Below are 20,684 nucleotides of genomic sequence, written 5' to 3'. Positions count from 1 at the left end.
TAAATGAATAAATGAATGTTAGATGTAGCCTAAATTATAATGTGGATAATCCATTACTGACAAACTATACTATTTTTTAAATTATAAATTTTTACTTCTGATGATTTGTGATCAGTTTTCCTTTGTATTTGCTTGTTTCTTTGCTTGTTGTTGTTATAAATCATTTCATTAAGCACAGCAGCTACATGGCACAGTTACAACCAAATAGGCTCATCCTCATGGCTTGACAGTGTGGCTCAAACATCATAAAATAACTGAAACGTTTTTCTTTTTTTCTTGCCACATCCTGTACAAATACTTTTTATAGCTTTACAGTAGAAACAAATGATCAGTAGGCACTCGGTGACAGTACCTGTAGTTCAGTACACAATTTACTGTACTGCTTCTTTACAGGACGCTTTGACGTTGGTTGGCCTCAGATGAGTCATTTTGGCCAGGAAGTTGGCCGTAACCACAAGCAAGTCATTTTGGAATGGCTGATGTTACAAATAATGAGAAAGAAAATAATGCCCGGACACGTGCACAAAAAAAAAATAAAATAAAAAAGGGAAATCTATCAGATGAAGGACCAATAACCCAAAACTATACTGACATTAAATGGAAATTTCTCAGCCCACACAAAGGCAGGACTTTAGAAAACACTTATGACTAAAGCCATTGTTTAAAAAGAAAAACAGGCACACGAAGGAAACCATTGTGGGTTACGCTGCCTACTCAATATGAAGAGTGACCCAGTTTTCTCATGCCCTGCTGAAACTGTGTGTTAACCCTTGGGTGGTGTTCATGGTGTTGTTACTCAGTGGTCTGGTGGACCCACCGCATTATTGTTTTTTTTTTAAATCAATACAGCCCTAACAATTTATGTAAAAATACCAGATGTTTAAAATATCACAAGTGGCCAGCGTAGGGTTCTCCTTTAGCAGCTGTAGCCAGTCAGCAGCCTGTCCATGTTGTCCACCCTCACACACACACACACACACATATACACATATACAAACACATACACACACACACAGACACACACACACACTAACAGCAGGCCATGTAGGAGGAGAACAGAGTGAAGGGGCACAGCACCTCCACACACCACATGTGTAATATAAATGTGTAGGGGGTGAACAGTGTGAGGTCATTGAAAATGTGTCATTTTATATGTTCGTCACAGAAAATGAGTAAAGGTCAAGGAATCTGAGGTTCAAATAATAATAAATCGCATCATTTTTCTTTTGGTAAACATTGAAAATGGGTCCCACAGACCTGAACACCACTCAAGGGTTAAACATCAAAAAATATGATGCTCAAACATGAAATTAACGCAAATTTTGTTTCAGTGCTGTTAACTAATTTTCCTAGTTTGACTTGTCGAACCATCTGCAGTTCCAGCCTGAAGTCCTGCAGCTTGCCTACTGTATTTTGCCATGATGGAATTTGTGACCATAGCCCCCTCGTTTAACAGCTTAGATAGCTGTTAAGTAGATCTCTGAAGTCATGCGTCTTTCTGTATTCGGTGTCTGGCCTATTTTAGGAACTCTTAGGGTCTAAGCTGGTTTACCCTATGAGAAAAATTAATGCAGTTTATGAAAATTGTGGCTGGCTGTACTGCAAACAACAGCTTCTTTAAAAATGAACATCTGAAACGTGCACAAAAACACTCTGAGATGCCACAATAGCCTGCTTGACCCAGCAAATTATAAATGTGATTAATATGAACCTGGACCACATCCGACATTAGCGGACCACATACCACAAGAAAAACACAGAAATGGGCCAGATGTGGTTGCAAGAACCAAAATATTTATTCACTCCTACTGAATAAAAAATGCAATACTTCATTTATCTAAACTGTGCCATTAAACTCAATAATAATAAAAATATTATTATAACAACAGTTATAATAATAATCATTACAATAATTGTTATTATGAAATATTAGGCCTAATACAGCTGTCTGTTACAGTTGTGAGAGGAAAGCATCTCAGTCACCTTTAAACCACCACTGTCAGAACTGACACACCTCACAAACGCCAGGTTTGGCCCAAAATGTAACTGCCATACATACATTTCACATGGTAGGTTGCATGTGGGCCACAGGCGGCCCAGAGTCTGAATGCCATGACAAGCTTTAAACATGGCAGCTGCCAAAGGTGGGCAAGTTCAGTCCACAGTACATGTGCCATTGCCATAACTAAGCCATACGTGCCTTAACTGGGCCATATTTGGCCCAGAAATGTCTGCTATCTGGGTGGTGCTGATTTATCTTTGGTGCTAATATATCTGTGGTGTTATGAGGTCTGCCTGATAGGCAAAAGAAATAAATGAGCATGTCTTAAAGATGAGACACGTTTCAAATGCATTGCTTAATTCCAAAATGTGTGTATATATATATATATATATATATATATATATATATATATATATGTATATATATATATATGTATATATATATATACATATATATATATAGTTATACATATATAATATAGTTATTGCACAGAGAAATGTCAGAAATGTGCAGAAATGTCTTCTTCTTCTACACCACAACACGGCACAATATGTTGTGTCAACAAGTCTGTGGTGGTGCTAATACGTCTGTTGTGCCAACGGGTCTGTGGCTCTAACGCAGAGGTGCACAACTCAGGTCCTGGAGGTCTGGTGTCCAGCACAGTTTGGAGGTTTCCCTGCTCAAACACACCCTGGCAATTAGCAGATAAGTGTAATCAGGTGTGTTGAGCAGGTAAATCACCAAACAAACTTGTTCACTCCTACTCTAACGGGTCTCAGGTCTGTGGCTCTAACGGGTCTCAGGTCTGTGGTTCTAACGGGTCTCAGGTCTGTGGCTCTAACAGGTCTCAGGTCTGTGGCTCTAACGGGTCTCAGGTCAGTGGCTCTAACAGGTCTCAGGTCTGTGGCTCTAACAGGTCTCAGGTCTGTGGCTCTAACAGGTCTCAGGTCTGTGGCTCTAACAGGTCTGTGGCTCTAACAGGTCTCAGGTCTGTTGCTCTAACAGGTCTCAGGTCTGTGGCTCTAACAGGTCTCAGGTCTGTGGCTCTAACGGGTCTCAGGTCTGTGGCTCTAACGGGTCTCAGGTCTATAGATCTAACAGGTCTCAGGTCTGTGGCTCTAACGGGTCTCAGGTCTGTGGCTCTAACAGGTCTCAGGTCTGTGGCTCTAATGGGTCTCAGGTCTATAGATCTAACAGGTCTCAGGTCTGTGGCTCTAACGGGTATGTGGCTCTAACAGGTCTCAGGTCTGTGGCTCTAACAGGTCTCAGGTCTGTGGCTCTAACAGGTATGTGGCTCTAACAGGTCTCAGGTCTGTGGCTCTAACAGGTCTGTGGCTCTAACAGGTATGTGGCTCTAACAGGTCTCAGGTCTGTGGCTCTAACAGGTCTCAGGTCTGTGGCTCTAAAAGGTCTGTGGCTCTAACAGGTCTGATGCTGTGCGTCAAATTATTAATTCATCATTTTTAGTGGTTTTAGTTATGAGGGCATTTGAGGGAGAAAAATTTTCATAATTTTGAAAATGGAAAGAGTAAAAATAAAAAATTCTAATATAAGCATTCTGCATAAAAAAGGAATATTTCCCTTAAACAGTTCTGCGTTTGGAGCGGTGGGGTTTAGCATTTTTGGCTATTCGCAACCCCCCACAGCTCAGAGGCAGCACGCCGAACAGCAGCACTTAAGTTTATTACTTAAATCCTCTTACGGCTATTCTCTCCTGATTGGACGCGGGAATAGCCGGGACACAAGCAGCGTCCAGTCAGCGTCAACTTGCTGACCTCGCGGGTTGTAAACCTCATCCGCCCGTGGTCAAAACCTGTCGAACCGGCCAGCGTGTCCTGTAGACACGGACAACAAACTACAGCATGACGATAGCGGGGATAACAGAGACACCTGAGACCGGCAGCGTTTGGGCAGAGCAGTCCTTTAGGAAGTGGTAGAGGATGAAGAATTGATCTGTCCTCACAGTTATGTGAGGGTCCCGGTGGGATGACGGTCACTCAAGAGAACAAAATGGACTGGATGCATCAGCGGTGTCACAAGGATACGATGTCGAAGTCGCGACTTTTGCTCATTTGTGGGGTAAGTCTCATGATGAGAAGTTAGCATCTTATTAGCCAGTTTGTCATTCGAATTATCCGTTCCACCTTAAATGGTGCAGCGGTTCTATTCTGGAGCCTGGATACTGGACAGGCTGCACCAGTGTTTTAAGGTGGAACGGAATATTCGAATGAGAAACTGGCGTTCGAGTTTGTCTCTGAATTCTCCTGAGCAGAACGTCCGAAAATGACCAAAGCTGAAGAGGACAGAGAGCGAACTCGACTCGAATACTTTCTCAAATAATTCCTATTTAAATCTCATTGAAGATCAACGCCGCTTCAGTCGGTGAGTAAGGGACCGTCTGAAAAGTGCAGTAGGTTACCGTGTACTGTGGGCTCAGCTATAAAATGACTAAAAATGAATAAAATCACTTGTGGAAGACACAGAAGGGCGTCGTTTACATCTGCTGTTACCTTTTGGCAAGTCTGAAATCATTTTTATAACTTAATTACTACTGTGTGCTAAGTTTATTAGCTCATACAGCTAAAAATCACTTGTGGTCTGAGCCTAGTAAAGAGAGTGGTTTCATTTTTATAGAAAGTTAATTCATGACCTTTTGTTTCTGTTTCCTGCTAGAAAAACCAGCATGGACCAGTATGCCTGGTCATCAGCAAAAACAGCATATCGTCACTGTCTAAAAAAAGATGTAATCTTTAGTTTTCTGCATATGTTGAGCTCAGCAGCTGTCCTTTACACTGTGCAGAAATTTCATGACTATTGGACCAATAGAAATGCCTCAAAATTGCTTCAAACAAAATATCTTTACATTATCCAACATCGAAAGTAAAGAAGTTTTTGCCCTCTCCTGTAAAGTTACCATTATTTTTTTTGGAGAGCAACAATATGTTGTGTTTCGATGCTGGTATGCTGGTAAACCAGCGCCAGACCTGCATTATACCAGCGTAAACCAGCATAAACTAGCGTAGATGCTGAAATGATGCTTTTTTTTCAGCAGGGTTATGTCTGAATGTCATGGCTTGAAATTTGCTTGTAGCATTGAGAGCAGCCCATCCAGACCTACAACAAGTTCAGTGTTAAAGGAGAATTCCACAGATTCGTCAAAATTTCTGTTTAATTCATTTACTGAAATGTGAACAGGCATTCAGAGTAGTTTGGTGTGAAATGGTGATGGTGATAGGAACCAGGGGTCACCGTGTCTACAACACAAATATAGCAATTTTATTTACTATCCAAAACCTCCAGTGAATATACAGGTGTCTGCTGAGTTTTATATGTAATGTTGAAAATGGTAAAATAGTGGTAAATATGAAAAAATAAGTTTTCTTTGGGGTCTATGTTGCCTCACAACGCCCTGCCTGTACCCCTTGACCATGAATAGATTTAAAAAATAAGTTTCAGAACCAAAAGTTTCTCAAAATTAGTGTAACACGCTGTTTCCGACATTAGGACAATATTTCTTGTAATAACTTTCTGTGAGGGAGCTTTTAGAGGTGGACGTCTGGATCCCATCACCACCACTGTGGACAATTTTGACTTGGCGAGTTTATCTAGAACAGAGCATTTCACACCAAACCACTCTGAATTACTTTGTTTACATCTCAACCATTTATTTGTGCAGAAACTTTAAAGAATCTTTTTCATTACCTAATCAGTCGTAACCTATTTATGTAATGTTATGCAACAGTTAGTTTCGGCCACGCAAGCTGATCGGGTTTTTTGCAAACACCGTATCACTCCGCTAAGATGCCGTTGCTAAGCAAAGAGTTTGACAGCTGTAGGAGACGCTCAAGCCATTTGAACGTTTTTACTTCCTACTTTGCCACAAACAGAAAATGGATGCTTTTAAGATCACATTTGACCAACAGCCGATTTGGTCAGACTCTGAAGATGAGACTACACTAAATTCCCAAACTGTCATCACCACTGAGCAGTTTTTCCATCGGCCCCTGCGACAGAAGAAAACCTAAACAACCTGGAATTAGCCAGAAATTAACCGAATACCATTCGCCAAACGTGTAGTCTCATCTTCAGAGTCTGACCAAATCGGACTGAGCCATAAAACCGCCGCAATAAAAAACAAAAAACTTGCTCAGTGGTAACGACAGTTTCAGAATTTAGCGTAAGGAGCTGGAGAACGAACTGCCGGCTGTGCAGCGAGTGAGCGGAGCTCGTTACTGTGACGTTACAACAAGCTGCTTCTTAAGGAACCATAATTTGGCAGAGGGAATTGCTAACATTAAAACATTTTAAATGCCACATTCACGGCCCAGTTTATTAATTTATTACTTTATTTATTTAACTGTTGTATAAATCAATAGAACACTCAAGCTTGTGTGTTATCATGAATAACGTCACGGCTGTGATGATCTACAGCCGTGATGTTATTTCAAGATAACACACTCCGTCTCATGTTCTGTTGCTTAAATAGAAGTATGTTAATGCAAGTCCATAAACATACGACGCTCTCACACTGTAGTAAGGAAAGGCTCCAGTACAAGCTACAGGAAGTAGAAGTAATTAGTAAAGTAAACTATTCTAATATGGCTGATAAAGCTGTATAACAGAATTATCTGAGTTCCAGGGAGTTAACAACATAGTAACAATCCTTGTAGCTTTGTCCTGTACCAAATATTTGGACACAGTGTTGTGGAATAGCACATTCTTTATGAATAACATTGCAGAAAACTAGCAAATAGAAGCTTGTTGTATTACCAACAAGCCCTACATACCAGGAACTAACTGGTTGCCATGAACTGTTTCCTACAGAACAATGACAGGTTTTGGCCCCCACCCATTACTACACTATAAAAATGGTTTATCAGCTCAACCTAAAAAATACTTAATGTGGTAACAACAAAAGCAAAGTAAGTTTTTTAGGCTGAACTGACTGAACATCTTTTACAGTATACAGTTGAGTTCTGTACCTGTACAAAATATGGCAGCTGATTACCACAATGGAAATAACCTTTTGTTTGTTGTTTATTTGTTGTTTTTCCTAATTATTGACTCCATATCTGTGTGATATATTACGCTTTAGACGATGATACTGACCATCACACTGTACCCAATGCTGAGGATGCTGGGGGTTCAGCTTCATGCTGCACTGAGTGGGAGTTACGTGGCTGGACACCACTCCATATTGCTCATCAACTGTCCTACTGAGCAAGTGGCTAAAGATATTGGCAGGTACACTCACACACAACAAGATTAAGCAAATTCAGAGGTTCTGTTTGTTGTATATGGATGTGTTGTAATCGTACTGGTGAAGATGTACATTTACTTTTTCCATTTGTTTACATTCTTCCTGTTACATTTTTTAATCCTTTTAATTCAATGCACATTCTGTGCATGTAGTTCGTCCAGAGATTCTTCATGCCTCGTCCTGATTGGTGCCTGATTGGTAGTCCATTAATCCCTTCCCCAGACCTTTGTCAAACCACAACGAGGTCATATTTTATATCTCTGTACTCTGTTTCACCAATCAAATGCAGCCAGTCTCATACACATGGTGGACTAGCAATGTGGGCAAACTTGTGGGTGAACCACTTTAAAGGATGACCACAGGGGGCTTGAACAGGGGGCAGTTGTGCCAATAATACTTGACTCATATTCAAGGTAGAAGAGGCTTTGAGCACCTTTGAAAACAATATCTGATGCTAATTTACCATATTTAGCATGTATAGTAGCCGAATGCATGTTTTTCTGCTTAAGAACAACTACACAAAATTCTGTCTAACTCTATTGACTCAACAGTACAAACAGTGTTAGCTACTTAATAAACATACTTAGCAAGAAAGGTGGGTTAATCAGCCAATTTGGCCACTTTTTCTTGTATGTTATTAATTGTGAACAGTGAACCTTTTTGATTTATGGGTAAATAAGCAGCTAAAGCTACTGTTAGCTGGCCTGAATACTTTGAATACTCAAGTTTTCGTTCGTTACACTGGTGTTTGTTTCTGTTTTATTGGGAAGCCACAAAATTTAGCCTAAAGTACATTTCAGCAGCAAAGGCCTAGTAAAAGAACAGTTGTTGTTAAAATATAGAAAATCTTTCACAAAAATACATAATAGCTGGTTTAGCTGAACGCATCTAAATTAATGCCAGGCCTCCATATCACCTCGCCTCGGAGTGCAACATCCTACACCATTTTTCACATGACCATTGAAATTAAAAGAGAAAAGTTGTCTTGAAAAGAAATAACAAGTGGAAGGACTATAAATTATCGGGTGACAATAAAATATCGATTCTCATAAAAATTTCAGTAAAATGTTGGTTTACCATGGAGGCCGGACAAGTTTAATCTCAAATATGTAGACTATATTAACCAGTGTGCTTCCATTGCACACTGCCTCTGACCAAGGTCATCAGTTTAGTAAATTATTGTTTTAAATGTAGTCTAAATGCTACATAAAGTAGGATTATGTCTGTAGAGTTTGTGCATTTTGAAGGATGCTAGACGCATGTCTAGAACAGCTACTGTGGACAATAACACTGATTAAATTGGAAATGTATCTGTTCCGCCTGTCAAACGACAAAAACAACTACAAATATCATCACTTTCAAAAATTCCAAGATACTGTCATATTCCAGACTAGATCTGTAGCACCACACATTGTCAGCTGCAACCAGTCAACGTTGTATTGGAGGGTTTGAAGGTTGTTTGGTATTTAACAAATGTAGGCTATGGCCAGTATATTGTCGCTGTCCAAAAAACAAACATGTATCTTCAAAACGGTGACTTTACAGGACAAGGCAAAAATGTTATTAACTGTCAATGTGGATTAATTTAAAGAAGTTTTATTCTAAATATTCTTGGAGACTTTCTACTGGTCCATTCATTGTGAAGTTTTCACACTGTATGAGAGGCAGTTGCTATGTTCAAGTGAGGTAGATGATGGCAGCTTTATTGTTTTAAAGGGTGATTTTGATTTATTCGGATGCTCGTTCGGAAACCAGCAAGTATTCAAAGCCTCTGAAATGCCGTTCGGGCCAGCCCTAGTATTCATATGTCACAAAATAACAAAGCCGTGTTTGAGCTCTGAGCTTCACAAATTGAATTTAGCTTCCAAATTGCATGGAGTTGTCAAGTCTTATGACAAGGATTGTTATGCAGTGCCATGAATGAGCCACACAGACCAGGTCAAGAAAAATCATGTGTGCTAGGGGTGGCTGATAAGGCAAACAAAACCATATCATGTCATACACTCAGAGACATTTCTGTGATATATGCATACACGTATACGCATCACGATACTTTGAGAGGGAGACAGTGCACTAGTAATGCTTCATTTGAAAACCACTGACATATCTGGATACTTATAAATTATTATTATTTAGCATTTCACATACTGCACTGTCCTAAATCTAATTAAACAGGACCAGTTATGCTCTCTTTGTAATGAAACATGTTGTTGTAAATATTGATGTCCATGATATGCTCAGAAAATCATATTGTTTAAAACAATAATGATACATTATCATCCCACCTCTAATGTGAGCAAAGGAAATACACTGTTTGCAGGTCTTTCCTCTGTTTTTCGTAACGTGTTTAATGAGGTAAGGTACTGTCAGTCTGTGTCAAAGAGAAATGTTTACAGCTGCATGTAAATGAGGTGAGTGTGTGTGTGTGTGTTTCCAAATGAGAACACTGGGAGTCTTTGTGTGGAGATGCAGTTGTGTGCCAGAGCTCCCGAACGAAGCACTTAGGGTCGAGTAAATAGTCCCTCTCACACTGTAACATCTGCACTGTCAAGAGGGCTCGTTGATTTCTGAATAGAAGAATAGCTTCTGTCCAAACACTGCGTTTGGTATAGCAAATATAGGGTTTCCTCTCAGTGTAGCAGCAGCCAACTCACAAGTAAGTCTCTCCACTATAGCACGACAGCACCACACAAGCTGGGGCTCAAAGACTAGCACTGCTGAGCGGTTCAGAGTGTTCAAAAGAGAATAGTGAGTATTTAACTTTACACTTTTGTGCTCCAGTCCTGATCCAAGCTCTATAATATTGAGATATTTGTGGGGCTAAATGGGGATAAAATGCCCCCCTTAAGAACAATGGGCCTCATTCACCAATTCTTCCTATGCTTTTTCTTAAATTTGTTCTTGAGGAAGGTCCTAAGAAAAAGTCTACGTCAAATCTTTGATGTTCTTAAACCACAGAACTGTTCACACGTTTGTGCTCTTGAGTGTGTGTAGAATCTGTTCTTATCTAAGAGCAAATCCCAAATAAGAAATCAGAATCTGTGTAAAAACTACCTAATTTTTCTATAGAAGGTTGGTGAATGAGGCCCAATGTCCATTTACTGTGAAGCTAAACCCTCTATGCATGTCCAGGAAGATAACCCCACACACAGTTGGGGGAAATAAACAGGAACAGCAGACAGTTTAGCTTTTGTAGCAGAAGAAAATCGGTGACACTTTATTTTGAGTGGTCCTTTTTAGATGACACGAACACTCAAAAGACTCTCAATAACATGTCAAAAACAGGGGTTAGGATTAGGTTTTGGGTTGAGGTTAAGGTTAGGGTTAGGTTTAGGGCCAGAGTGAGGGTTAGGATTATGTTTTGGGTTGAGGTTAAGGTTAGGATTAGGGCCAGTGGTAGGGTTAGGTTTTGGGTAATGGAAGTAACTTATTAACAGTACATCTACTTAATGTAAGTAATGTATCAACAGAACATCTACAAGATATCTACTTGTGTAAATACAGTGTATTCAGATGCTGCACTACTGCTACTTCACTGATATGTTGTTTTTGTGTTACTGATAATCTGTGAAGAGTTTATTAATCATCTACAAAATACCACTCCAAATAAAGTGTTACCAGAAAATCTTAAAAGGCGCTTTTACCCTAATATACACGTAGATCCTCTACCTGGGTTGAAGTGAATCTCACATCACTTTGTTATCTAGATTTTGCAGAATGTACATGCACTAGCTAAAACATTATGACCACTCACAGATGAAGCAAATACTGTTGATTAGCTCCTAACAGTGGTGCCTGTGAAGGTCTGGGATGTATTAGAACGTAAGCAAACATTTGGTTCTCATAGTTGACGTGTTGGATGTGGGAGAAATGGGCAAGCGTGAGCGACTTTGACAAAGGCCAAATCATTAAGTCCAGACGATTTGGTCAGAGCATTTCCAAAATAGCAAGGCTTGTGGTGAGTATCTAACGACAGTGGCCTGAGGAGGGACAAACCACAGACTGAAGACAGGGTGTTCTGCGCCCAAGGCTCATTCATGCGCAAAGGCAATGAGGCTTATCTCGTCTGGTCTGAACCAGTAGAAGAGCTACTGTGGCACAAGTCACAGACATTTTTAAGGATGGTTATGGGAGGAATGTTTTACAACACATAGTGCATTAATCCCTGCTGCTTATGGGGCTGTGTAGACGCGGAAAGGTCAGAGTTTCTATGCTAACCCCTGTCCGCCGGTGAAAGTGCCTACTATGGGCATGCGAGCGTCAGAACTGGACCTTGGAGAAATGGAAGAAGGTCACCTGGTCTGATGTTTTATGTTTTAACCTGTTAAATTGCTTGTTTCTAGGTTAAACTGATGAACCATTTTTATAGGCTAATTATTAGAGATTAATATTTTTGTGTACATACACATTTGTAAATTGTGACTAAGTCTACCTGGGTTAGCATAGCAGAGAAATGTATATTTAGTTGTGTAGGGTTACAAATGCAGTAAAATGTAAAAATGCAGACATTTTAGCACAGTGTCCCAGCATCACTGAAATATCCTGTTCTCCCACAATACAATAAATCTTTCATAAAATATTGGTTTGAATTTTGTAGAAATCTAATAATCAGTCCTGTGCTGATCATTTTTAAAAATAATTATTTGCTGATACTGATATGATTCTGATATCATTGTGCGTCTCTATGTATGGTGCATCTCTCAGAGATGATAATATTGGCATCCTTAATGAAAATGAATAAAAATCTAAAATCAGTATGTTAAATAAACCACAAATGCAATGAGTGATATTTCAGGCTTAAACAAATGGGGTATGGCTGTATATTTTTATACCATGTTTTAGAACAAAAAAAATTCTTTACGATTACTTTACACTTTAATACTTCAGTAATAATTTATGTTGCAAAAATATTGGCACCCCATTCCATTATTACTATTTGATGATGCTGTCACTTTCAAGAGTACCAGCACTGTGGGACTTTGCCATAACGCTTAACAAGGTTCACTTTTCACTACCATGAAGAACATATCTGGTTCCCTGATATTCTAACGTTCACTTGTGGACTTCCCTCTTCAGTCCATGCCACAGGTTTTTAATTCCCCAACCACAACCACACATAGGCTAACAAAACAGAAGTGACAAAGTCGACATTTGCTACCAAAGACTCAAAGTCTATTAGGTTTAAATCTAAATACTGAGAGGGCTGTTGCAAAACTATATATATAGTGGTGCAACAATTTAGCAAAAAAAAAATTATGCATTGCTATTCATACTTCACAGTACAATATATTTTCGATACAGATGCTAATATACCATTTGCAATTGAAATACATAAAAAATACATAAATACATAAAAAAACAATATAAACAATGGTGCAAGATATATATTATATGTTGCACATGATCCGTCTGGCAAAACCCATTATCACGGCTCATAAAATAAAAGTAGGGATGTAACGATACCGATCGACCCAATACCATGCTCATTTAGTCATAGTCATACTCATAAACATGCATCACTACTAACATCCAATACCACTTGATACCATGTGATGTCAGCCTCATGAAGTGTTGCTGACAGCATGGCAGTTGGACACAAAGTCATTGGTCACTTTGTAAAACAGGCTGCAGAGAGACCATACTGTCCTAATCATGTACATCACTGCGTGGTTTTAGGTTTAGTGCGCAGTGTGGTATGAGTTAGCAAAGCTGCTATAGCACAGTTTCTCAGTTTGTATGCTAAGTACTCTTTATGCAGCGGGTTGTTTGCTTAATGAAACAGCTTTACTGATAACTCTTCATAGACAAAGCTGTCCTTAGAGGCTGCATTTCACATAGCCTGTCAGTCGGACCATTTCATTTTCATGCAGTGTGAGTAGATAAATGTCCACACACAGTGGTCAAAAACAAGATTCCAACAAGATGTAAAACTCAAAATGCGAACTCTTGGGATGTTTTAGCCTTGGTTGTGATTCCTGATGTCACTGTGCTACAGAGACTGTTGTTGAAAGAGACAGCTGAGGATCAAAACTATGAAACATAACTACTTTTCTTACAGCTGTACAGAAACGCACTCTTCTCCACTGCTATGATACTCAATCTAAGGTGTAATTAATGTAACATAGCTAATGCAATCAGCTAGATTTTAATGATTTAGATGTTAGTGCATTACACTTATTTATGTCAACAACTACTTAAATTCTTAGTAGGTTAGTCAGTATGATATGCACTTGGCCACTGTTTGAATCCTGTGTGGATACATAGCCTGAGACATTTGAGTGAGTCTTCACAAATGAGTTGAGGTATAGTTAGACACATAGTTACACAGTTGAGGTATTACCATGGATACCCTCGTGCTACCCCCACAACACTGGCACACTGTCACCGTTCAGTCTACCGCTCATTTCCCATCATTGTATTCAACGGGGAAGTTAAATGTTCACAAACAGGAGATTAGTATGTTTAAATCGCTTCTGATGAGAACGGTACTACTGCACTGTAGAAACCTAGCAATTGTGTTGAGTGATATGTGGAGTTTTTAGTATGATATAGATAGATAGATAGATAGATAGATGTACATTGCATTTCATCTCCGTATCATGCAGCCTTACTAAGTGTAGGGAAATAAGTCAAAGTTGTATGTTAAAGATGCGGCCGAAGGTTGAAAAGGGCTGGAGTATTCCTTTAAGGCTTATTATTGAATATGAATATTCAGTAACTAATACGAAACTAACATGGTTTCATATTGCATCACGGTGAGTAGTTATCAAAGTGAAGAACGTATGTACAGGACTTTACATCAATTCCAGTGGAGTTCACAATAAACAAGTAACAGAACTGTCACCTCCATGTGAGAACAATACTGCTGCACTGTAGTTCATTCAGCCAAACATGAAGCAGCAACACAGCTCAGCATCATTTCTTCACACAGTAAGCCGTACCTTCTCCATTCTCTTTCACAACTCTAGCCTAGCAACGTTGTTTGCCATGTCACTGTAATATGAAGTAATTTCCTCAATTGCAGTCCAGTTTTTTCTGCTTTTATTTTGTTTCTGCATGTCTTATATTTCAAAAAGTGACCTTAGTCCTGTTGGTTTTCTGTTTCGGTTTAAATTGCTCTTATTTTTAAATCTTGTTTTAATTTTCATTTTAAACTGTTCTGTTTTTGTTGTTATTTATTCATCTTATCTCGGTGTCAGGCTGCATAGCACTTGGCTCTGCAGTGTTTGTACAAAATGCACTAACCATACTTCATTTGTTTTACTTTATGTTCCGTTTTTAGGTTTTAGTGGAAACGTAGTCAGTGAATTATACACGAACATATTTAACGTCAAACATGAATGTTAATATCCTGAACTTTTCTTTCCTCTCTCTTTCCCTCTCTTTTAGACACATCATGGAGAAAAGGATGGCGGCATGTGTGAATATTCTTCCCCACACCTCCACCATGTGAGAACTTACGAACCTTGACCGAGCCGTACACAGTCAGCACACAGTTAGTAGGGACTTCTGAAGTTAAACTAGTTGAGACTAGATTTTATATTAATTTCCCCAAGGCCAGCACTGCAGTAGAAAAGCTAGTTAAGTATTAACTGGTCAGCTAGTGTTGGCCTTTGATGCACACACTCATCACTGTGATTCTTATGTACTGCTGGAGCGTTTACATTTTTTGTACACTGTTCCTGTAACAAACACACATATATACACCCAATAATTCTACTATGTGAAATTCATTATCGTCAAATTCCAGCTGTAACAGAGCCCAATAGTCAGGTGCAGCCAATCAAGATTATATGAGGGTCATTTGTTTGACATTTTTGAAAATGTTAACAAGTGTTAGCCAGTGTATCGTTGCTGTCCAAAAAAGAGGTAACTTTAAAGGAGAAGGAAGAAGCTTTTTTAACTTGTTAATGTAAAGCAGTGGTTCCCAAACCATAGTACAAATGATGTCGGGGGTACGTTAAAAAATTCTGAAGTTTGATGTTTACACTTCATTTACATCTTCATTTTAATACATTTGCCAGCCATGCAGTTACTCAGATACTTGCCTAATGTAGACAACACAAACAGCTCTGCACTCCACTCACCAGCTGCTGAATAAGAGATCCTCACTGAAACTGAGCAGATCTCTGAATACTGAGTTTAGTGCTGCACCATAGTTGGTGTGAAGGAAGTTAAGGCCTTTATGATCCTTGTCAGTTGTGCTTGCGAGTTAGTTTCACTTTCACAGATGCGGTTCAGTCTGCGGTTGTAGTGAGATAATAGTCTGTAGATGCTGTGATTAGCGCTTAGCTGTAAACATTTTGGTTGTGTAGAGCTGGTGGAGCTGTAAGGCTGTTGAAACTAAACGAGTTGGTTTTATACTGGACATTTGCTGGATATTCTCTTCGATTTCTCATTAAATAAATGTGCAGAAGTGATCAGACCTACATGTTCTCACTCCCGAGAACACAGAGAACACACTACAACCAAATAGATTTCAAAAGAGTCCTTTTGCTGAACGTAAAGGCTCCCAACAGCCAAACACCTTCGCATTACTGTTTAAGGGAGTGTCTATAAAGTGCGCAACGTGTACAACTATGAAGGTTTATATTTTGTTACTGTGCTGAATGTGATCTGTGGCACATTAGTGATCATTTTGTTATGTACTGTGCACTTTTGAATAGCATTATTAATTCAGTACTGTTCAGTATATCTGAACAGGTTTGATAATTTAAGGGGGGGGCTGATTTTAAGAGGCTAAATATCTTACATATGCATCATGGCAATATGTGAAAGTGTATGTATAAGGGGTGAGGGGTGTATGCAACAGGTGGCCAAATGTCTGAAGGGGTACGGGACTTTAAAAAGTTTGGGAACCACTGATGTAATGTAAAAAGATTTTTTCCAACTAATTTCTGTTTGTCTGTAGATCATAAAATTTAAACACAAATCAAAGGATATGAAAGGTGTTTATTTTACGCAAAAAGTAAAAAAGCAAAAATGGAGATGCGAAGTTTTTGCAAGACAGTGACGATATGTATGTGGACTATACAGTCATGTGAAAAAAATTACGACACCCCATTAAATGTTTAGTTCTTTATTAAGAAGTGTGGACATATCAATACTTGGATCTTCTTTCAAACAATATCTATAGATAAAATTGATGTAATTGCATTTAGCAATGACAATTTGACTTTCTTATCATTTATTTAACAAAAAAATAAATAAATTAAAAAACGATGCCAGTTCCTACAGAGGAGAAAGTTAGGACACCCTATGCCCTAATAGTTGGTATTTCCCCCTTTGGCTGGTATAATCTCACTTAGGCATTTAATATAACCGTCTACCAGTCACTGTGTGATGTATGAGGGGTTTCTTTCATGCACAACCCGTTTCAAACACCCCACAGCATCTCAATAGGATTAAGATCCATTCTTTGATTTGGCCATTCCAGAAATTTCTTTCTTTTGAGTCACTCCTTGGTGGGTTTACTGGAATGTTTTGGGTCATTGTAATGTTGCATGGTCCACCTGCACTTCAGCTCCAGTTTTGGGACAGGTGGTCTCACAGTTTCCTCAAGCACCCTCTGATACAATAAAGAATTCATGGTGGATTCTGTGAAAGAGAGCTTGCCAGGCCCTGCCGCAGCAAAGCAGCCCCAAACCATGACGCTTCCACCTCCATGCTTCACAGTTGGTATGAGGTTCCTGAGTTGGTTTGCGCCAGACATGTCTTGTGTTACTGTGCCCAAACACTTCAACTGAGGATTTATCTGTCCAAAACACATTGTTCCAGAAGTCCTGGTCTTTGTCTAGATGTTTTCTCCTTGCACACCTCTTGTGAAAATCAAAGTTGTGCAGTCTCTTTCTGATGGTAGATGCATGTACTTTAACATCAACTGTGGCAAGAGCTACCTGTAGGTCTTGTGATGACATTTTAGGATTGTTGGAGGCTTCTTCATGCATCTTGTGGTCTGCTCTTGGGCTGGACTTGCTAGGATGGCCTGATCTGGCCATGCTGGCAGTTTTTTTTAAATGTTCTCCACTTGTAAATTATTTTCTGGACAGTGGAATGGCTGATTTCTAATGGTTTTGGGATATTTTTAAATTCCTTCCTAGACTCATGTGCATCTACAGCCTTCTTTCTGAAGGCCTCAGAGAGCTCTTTGCTGTGGTGACACCACTCACTTCAACAATCAAGAGCAAACCAAACCAAATGTCTGAGGTTTAAATAAGAGGCACTTCCAAAATCCTCTCGAATGATGTTCTAATCATTCACAGCTGATGTGGTGCATTTTAAGTAGAAGGAAATGTGGAGGTGTCATAACTTTTTCCTCACAAGAAAATTGCATTTATATCAGTTACATTTTACTAATTATTTTTCAAAGACATTTATTCAGTTTTATTTGTTTCATTGTATTACCTCCATCTCTCAATATTGTTAAAATGAAGATCAAAAGTTTTTCATGGGGTTTCCTAATTGTTTCACATGACTGTATGTAGGCTACAGCCACTGTATGCATGCTTAAGCCAGTGTATGTAGGCTATAGCCAGTTTAAGTAGGCTATAGCCAGAATATGTGAGCTATGGCTGGTATATGTAGGCTATAGCCAGAATGTTCATGCTGTAAAGAGTATGGTACTGTAGAGAAACCTACCAAGTCAGAATTGTCACAGAAGTTTAATGTCTCTAAAATCTCCCTCACACAAAACTATTACATAACTTGGTTACGAATAAACTGCCTGTTAAAACATTGATTAATAACAGTTTTTCAAATATTTAAAGAAGTCTGACCAACTACATGTTTCATTACAAAGTGAGCACAATTAGGCTTGTTTAACTGGATTTAGTGCAGCACAGTTTGTAAAACATTGAATTAAAAATATTTGTAGTTGTATTATTGTATTATTATTATTATTATTATTATTATTACTACTACTACACTTTCATATGCGGCACAACAGGTACTAGTTTGTCTGTTCCAACTTATGAAATCTCAGAAAAACGAAATGTTGTGATGCATATTGTTCATCGTGAAAATGTCTTGAGGTATCGTGATACAATGTTTTTGCCATACTGTCCACCTCTATTCACTGGTCATTTTGGATAGCAAATAAAATGGCTATATTTGTGTTGTAGACAGTATGACCCCCGGTTCCTGTCACCACTACTGTAAAGAAAGTTGTTTTTCTACAACAAACTACTTCACATCAGACCACTTTGAATGACTTTGTTCACATCTAAATGATTGAATTGTGGAGAAATTTTGGAAAATTGGTGGAATTCAACAATTTAACAATGGCAGAAATAGCAGTCAGGTATGCAGTTAGCTTTAGATTTAGCAACCTAAATGTTAATTTGAGCTTGCGGCACCTTCAAGTTAAATCTTGCAGTGCGTCTGCTCACACGCGAACATCTGGCGTAGAGTGTTGCTGAATGGATTTCCTGCAGATGTGAAATACACAATATGTTGTTGGTGTTTATCAGGTACTACTGGAAAGGAGAGATTCGGGACGCTTCGGAAATACTGCTGGTACGTGGACTTTATTATAAAAAGATACTTTATTTTAGTCTTTGCTCATTAGAAATAAAAGTATTTGTAAGGTGGCAAAAATTGTCTTTTAATACATTTGAGAACTGTATAAAGAAGTATAACAAGTTAAGCTTGTGTTTGTGTCGTAGCTGGTGAGGACCAGAACATCTCTGATTCAGAGACTCACTGAATTTGTAACGTAAGTAAATTTGGCTTGTCGTCATTTAAAAATATGGATTTTTATTCCTCTACATGTACAACAGCTGTTAATTAAAGTTTTAAGTAACTATTAAGCAAAAATGCGTTGTGTAATTTAGCATTTCTGCTCCTCCAGAGCTATGCATCCATATGAAATTCCAGAAATCATCAGTTTTCCTATTGAAGATGGAAGTCTGTCCTACTTGAAGTGGATGGATGTTGCAGTTCCTGAGGTATGACCAGTCCATATCCACTGTGCAGTGAAATGCACTCCTATTGGATGAAGAACTGAATGTTCAGTGGCTTTGATTACAGGGATGGGGAGGCATGAGACCCCCCCCCCAGTCTGTTCACAGTCCTTCGAGAGTATTTTACATAAGATGGAAAAAAAAATAAGTGATGACCAAAACAACTTTGATTTGATTTCTGAAAACTTGTAGTTGAAATGTTTGAATTTTGAACAAATTCCAGTATAGAGAAGTTCTTGTATTTTGTCTCAGAGAAGATGTTCAGACTTTCAGACTCGTGACATACCGAGTGAGGACTTGGTCACAGGAGATATAAGTGCCTAGCGGTGACTATAATGGTACAAACAAGAAAACAAAGGAAATGTCAAAACATAAAGCATTCATGAATGGAATACTGACTCGGAACTAAAGAACACCTAACACAGCAGGTTCCGCTGGTATAAAACAAGGTTCCTGATGACCCTTAAAGTCTTATGAAGTCTTAAAATAGATTTTAAATATGTAAGTTAATAAAATGTCCTCTTTTTTACTCTTAGAGGTATTCGATTTGAACATGTTGAAGAGGGTAATTGTGTAATATAAATGAAACTAATTCTGAATAGCAAGCCAACCAAAACTATCCAGCTGAAAGCAGACCTGTGGTCAGAAGTGACTGCTAATGAAGGCAGAGATGACAGCAGAACTGATAAAGTCGAACACACTGAAAAGACTCAGCGTGTTTATCCATGTTAGATTTTAAACAAGTTTGTTTGAATAAAATGCACATTTATATGTGCCATGTTTGAGTTTATGGACTGTGGATTATTTTTCCTTTGGTGAGGTCTTAAAAAAGGTACTAAGACTCAATGAATTTGATTTAACCTCTAAACATGAAGTCACAGCGTTATTGAGATTATGTGAAAACACTGAGGAAACACAGGGACTGTGTTTAGATAACAAGCAACAGTTGAATGCAGTACACATAGCAACCTTGACGGCTTATCTTCTCCCATCTATTTGCTGAAAAATGGCTATTAAAAGAATGTACTGAGTGGTTGATCACTAACTTTGTCTGCATATAAGTCAGATGTCGTTATTTGTTCAGAGACGTGCGCTGTAGAAACACTGCTGCAGGTGTCAACTGTGTTGCACAATTCCCATGAGCCTCTTTCCTGCATTTGAGCTGGTTGGCTGCGTGCCGCATGGCTGTCGTCACAATATGTACAGCAAACCTCCAGACTCAGAAAGGTTAAGGCCCTGTGTAATATAAAATATGTAAGTTCTAGAGTTTCAAGAATTATGTTTAATTCAGAATGTTTGATTTGTTCAATATTTTACTTGTGGATACTGTGGAAGCCTGTGGTCCACTGCACAGGTCAGCGATCAACTGGTACTCAAAATGTTTGACCAGTTTTAAATTACAGATATACACCGATCAGGCATAACATTATGTTTCTATGCTCACTGTCTATTTTAGCAGCTC

The 20,684-nt window shown here is 38.8% G+C and overlaps 1 protein-coding gene across 1 annotated transcript; it reads left to right on the top strand.

Moving 5' to 3' along the window:
* The first annotated feature begins 3,750 nt into the window (after window positions 1–3,750).
* zgc:63972 (protein CutA homolog) lies at window positions 3,751–20,011 on the top strand. Its single transcript, XM_036579934.1, has 6 exons — window positions 3,751–4,081; window positions 7,098–7,246; window positions 14,652–14,711; window positions 18,731–18,776; window positions 18,926–18,975; window positions 19,111–20,011. The coding sequence occupies exons 1-6, from the start codon at window positions 3,989–3,991 to the stop codon at window positions 19,211–19,213; spliced, it is 501 nt and encodes a 166-aa protein (XP_036435827.1). The 5' UTR covers window positions 3,751–3,988; the 3' UTR covers window positions 19,214–20,011.
* Window positions 20,012–20,684: the final 673 nt, after the last annotated feature.

The sequence above is a fragment of the Colossoma macropomum genome, unplaced genomic scaffold (genome assembly GCF_904425465.1).
Source record: "Colossoma macropomum unplaced genomic scaffold, Colossoma_macropomum, whole genome shotgun sequence".
Taxonomy (NCBI): domain Eukaryota; kingdom Metazoa; phylum Chordata; class Actinopteri; order Characiformes; family Serrasalmidae; genus Colossoma; species Colossoma macropomum.
The sequence above is the reverse complement of the archived record's forward strand: the minus strand, read 5'-3'. Positions and strand labels throughout refer to the sequence as shown.